General features: G+C 42.4%; 1 protein-coding gene across 1 annotated transcript; it reads right to left on the bottom strand.

Annotated features, from left to right (window-relative positions):
• Window positions 1–916: 916 nt before the first annotated feature.
• Window positions 917–2,108, bottom strand: LOC117507930 (neurogenic differentiation factor 4-like). The gene has a single exon (XM_034167681.1). It carries the CDS (start codon window positions 2,104–2,106, stop codon window positions 1,105–1,107), a length of 1,002 nt encoding a protein of 333 aa, XP_034023572.1. The 5' UTR covers window positions 2,107–2,108; the 3' UTR covers window positions 917–1,104.
• Between the last annotated feature and the right edge of the window lie 1,866 nt (window positions 2,109–3,974).

Genomic DNA, 3,974 nt, shown 5'->3' on the forward strand with positions numbered 1-3,974 from the left:
TAGTAACCAGCAGACCGTGTGTAGAGGAGCTACCACTGATTCTTCTTTTTTTCTAAGGCCTTTTTGCTACTTTTTTTGCTATCAATGTAGTGGTAAGTCTGGACATTCAAATCCAGACACAAGATGCATTTATTCTCCCTTTCGTACAGCTAGCATACTGCCATAGCATGGTACTGTGCTTCCTATCCTTTTAAATTCATTCTATTAGGAGCGAGCCTCGGCCTCAACTTTTGTCTAAATTCTGGGTCTGTTAATGAAGTTTAGGGCTAGCGGCCGGTGATCACCTTAGTATTTTCTCTGCTTTCCTGTTGCTTAATGCTGATGAATTATACCTTAGGGTTAGTTTTTCTGGCCCACTAATTCTGCTTTTTCTTCTCTCTGTCTGAGGTATGGATGACATCACAATGTCACGGGCTGGATTTGATGACTGCATAATTTCTGAAATGGACTCGGAACGTGGAACGGACTCTGCCGCGGGAAGAGTCCCACTGAATGGCATGAGCACTGCTGGATGACCCCTGCCTGTAGCCTGGACACCTCCATGGACGTCTCCTCAAATGCATCTTCTTTTGTTGTGTTATGTTCTGTTTTGTAAAACTTTACAAAACCTTGTAACTGTTAGAATGGCCTAAACAGTGGGTCACCCCTTTGAGTTTGGTCTGCTTGAGGTTTCTTCCTCAGTATCATCTGAGAGAGTTTTCTTACCACTATCACCTGTGTGCTTGCTCTTGAGGTTGGTAAGGTTAAACCTTACTTGTGTGAAGCACCTTGAGGCAGCTTTTTTGTGATTCCGCACTATATAAACTAAATAAATTAAATTGAATTTGTGATACAACATGGCAGCCTCCATGAGGGGGCCCACTTCCATGTAGATAAGAAGGACTCATTCTAAGCTTATGAAAAGGCAGTAATTAATTGTTGCAGGTACTAATACACTAGTGAACAGTTGGTTATGAATGTTATATTCCATTTCTGCACATAAACACCCCTAAATCCTACACACTGTACCTTTTTAAAGTCCAAAGAGCAGACATCAAGAATCAGTCAACATTTGGATCAAAGAGTGTATCCGGGTAGTATTGATGGCTGACCCACTTGATTCTTCTAGTCCCTGTAGATGGAGGTTATCTGTCGTGGGGGCATGTGAGGTGTGTGGTAGGAGTCATATGGCCCCTGTAAGTGCAAGTCGTAAACATTTTGACTGTGATACAGGTTCTGATTCTGGTCCACGGGGGTGGGGGAGTACTGCTGCGGTGGGAGGTAGTGAGGCGACAGCTCTGGTTTGGGTACCAGGTTGTTGCTGATGCTGAGAGGCGGTGTAGGGGGGCTGTCATACGGAGGGGTTCCGACACTGCCGCCACTGTACTCATTTGAGGAGTGATTTTCATATGCGCCTGCTTTCATTGCCCTTAAGTGAAGGAGGTGAGCAGAGTCAAAACTACCGTAAGGAGGGCTTGGCAGGCCTGGTGAAGAGTAGCTCACCACCCCACTGAGAGCTGCTGGACCATGAGTCCCGGGTCTGTCTTCAGGCCTCAGTCCCACACCGGGACCTGGGCCCAGCTGCAGGCAGCCGGCCACCAGGTTGGTGGTGGGTTGTGAGAGACCTTTGCACAGCGTCTCCATGAAGGCCCTGCTCTCCGTGGACACACCCCCCTCTAGGGCCTCAGACAGCGCACAGATATAATTGCGGGCCAGTCGTAAGGTCTCAATCTTGGACAGTTTCTGGGTTTTGGAGTGACAGGGCATGATGCTGCGCAGGTTTTCAAGCGCATCATTCAGGCCGTGCATACGCGAGCGCTCTCTGGCGTTAGCTTTTATACGCCTGGCACGAAACCGCTCCTGCCGGGCTTTGGTCATTCTCTTCTTTTTTGACCCTCGTCGTTTGGACCCATTTTCATCCTGCTGTCCTTCCTCTTCATCTTCCTCATCTTCCTCAGCATCCTCACTGCCCAGCTCCCTGCCTTGTTGGCTCAGTCCCGCCGCTCCGTAACGCTGTGAGGAGCCTGATGTTTCGCCATCAGGTGAGCTCATGTCACCATCCATCCACTGCAGAGGGCTGGAGACCTCTTCTGTCTCACCTTGTCTCAAATACGACTTAATCATCATTGTACTCTGCAAACAACACACAAGTCACCATAGTAACCATCACGTATGTCATTACAGAAAACACGGGATATAAGGAAAAATACTGAGATGCTGTTCAGTGTAGTTAATCATTTTGATTGATATCTTATGATTTCTACTATAACTGGTGACATCATCAGTGATGCCGTGTGTCATGCTGTGCAAAACATTTAGGCACAAGATGAATGTAGAGTTAAATGTTATTTTCTTTATAAGTGAGTCATATCTTCATCTGTAGACACAGATCACACCTTCCACTAGAATGTATAAAATACATAGTTATCACAGCAGAATTCTTTCTAAAGTCTGTGGGGGAAAAAAACGCTACCAAATCACAAAATTTAGCAGTAAATGAGAAACTGGCACTGCCCTTATTTCTGGGAGAAATTAAATGTGTAGTCTTGGCTGCCAGATACGTCCCTGCCTGCCACAACAAAATAAATGTAATAAATGTCACCACCATCTCCATTTGATTTATTTTATTGCATTAATGTTTGTAAATCAGACATTTTTACTGATTCTAATTGCTGTTGTGGAAATCATATTATTTTATGGATTAATATGGATTATTCAGTATATTCAATTATTTATAATAATTCAATTCTGTGTATCTTATTTAATTGATCTATTTCAATACTTTAATTGATCAGCTATTATATTATATAGTATATTATTATTGATACTTTCATTCAATGACTGTCTTTAATATTATTAAAGTTCTTTTAGTGCTAATAAATCTGAGTGATAGGACTGAATTGATTTGACATAAAATAATAATAATAATAAAAAATAAAATCCCTGAACATTAAAAAAAGGCAAATGCAATTTTTTTTCTTTTTTTCCCTTTTTTTTTTGAAGAAAAATGTTCCTATCTATTTTTTGTCTGTCTGCCTTTCTGTGTTTGTGGCATGTACTATCTGTTACATGATAAACAGCCCCCCAAAATTGTACAAATCTGATTAAATACAGCCCAATTCACTTAAACAAGTGTGCCAAAATGAAATTATGACTTGCTAAAGAGGAAGTGTTCATCTCTATTTATATTTAAATAAAAATGTAGCAGTTTTTCATTCTTAGTAATTACTTGTCCTGGTTTTGTGTTCTTTTACACTGTGAGGTTCCCATCCCAAACTGAGGCCTGATTTGACCCATTAGCACACTAACACACAGAGAGGAAGAACAGTAAAACACTGTTTGGACTCAGATTTAAGGTTCTGCAGGTTTCTATGTCTAATCCTAAATCGGTCTAATGCAAGTCTGTGGTACCAAGTGATTAATAGGATTGTGTGTCGAGCTGTTAAGGCTTGATTGTATAAATCACTGGACGATGAAGGCCTTCTCTTCTTTTGGCTGTATGTTTCAGGAAAGCCGTGATGACAGCAGACTTAATATTGAGTGTATTCTGATATTGAGTACATTTTGGAGTGATCACTCATAAATAACAGCAACAGTCCAGTGATGATGGTTTCAGCACTGGACAGTTCCCAGCTACAGGTGCAGAGTTTTTCTAGGACAGGATGGAGCTCACGGGTTCCTTCACGTACATATGCATTCTCTGTTTGTTGCTTGACTCCTGTGATAATCCCGGTCAGCTCTTGACCTGGTAATACCCCGCCTGGATCAAGTCACAGCGACAGGATGCAACCACAATCTGGGGCATTGCAGGATTTGCTCCATGGATGAAGTAACAGCCGTGGGATTAAAAGATCCACATCTCCAGGTCAGTGACACAGAATTCAGACTGAACTGGGACACAGGACCCAACATGTGCAAACTCAGAAATAAGACTTCTCCCCACATAAAAGGTGTTTAGCCTCTGACACGCATTTTTCAGTATGTGCACCTTATTG

Source organism: Thalassophryne amazonica, chromosome 3 (assembly GCF_902500255.1).
Source record: "Thalassophryne amazonica chromosome 3, fThaAma1.1, whole genome shotgun sequence".
In the NCBI taxonomy this organism is placed as follows: Eukaryota; Metazoa; Chordata; class Actinopteri; order Batrachoidiformes; family Batrachoididae; genus Thalassophryne; species Thalassophryne amazonica.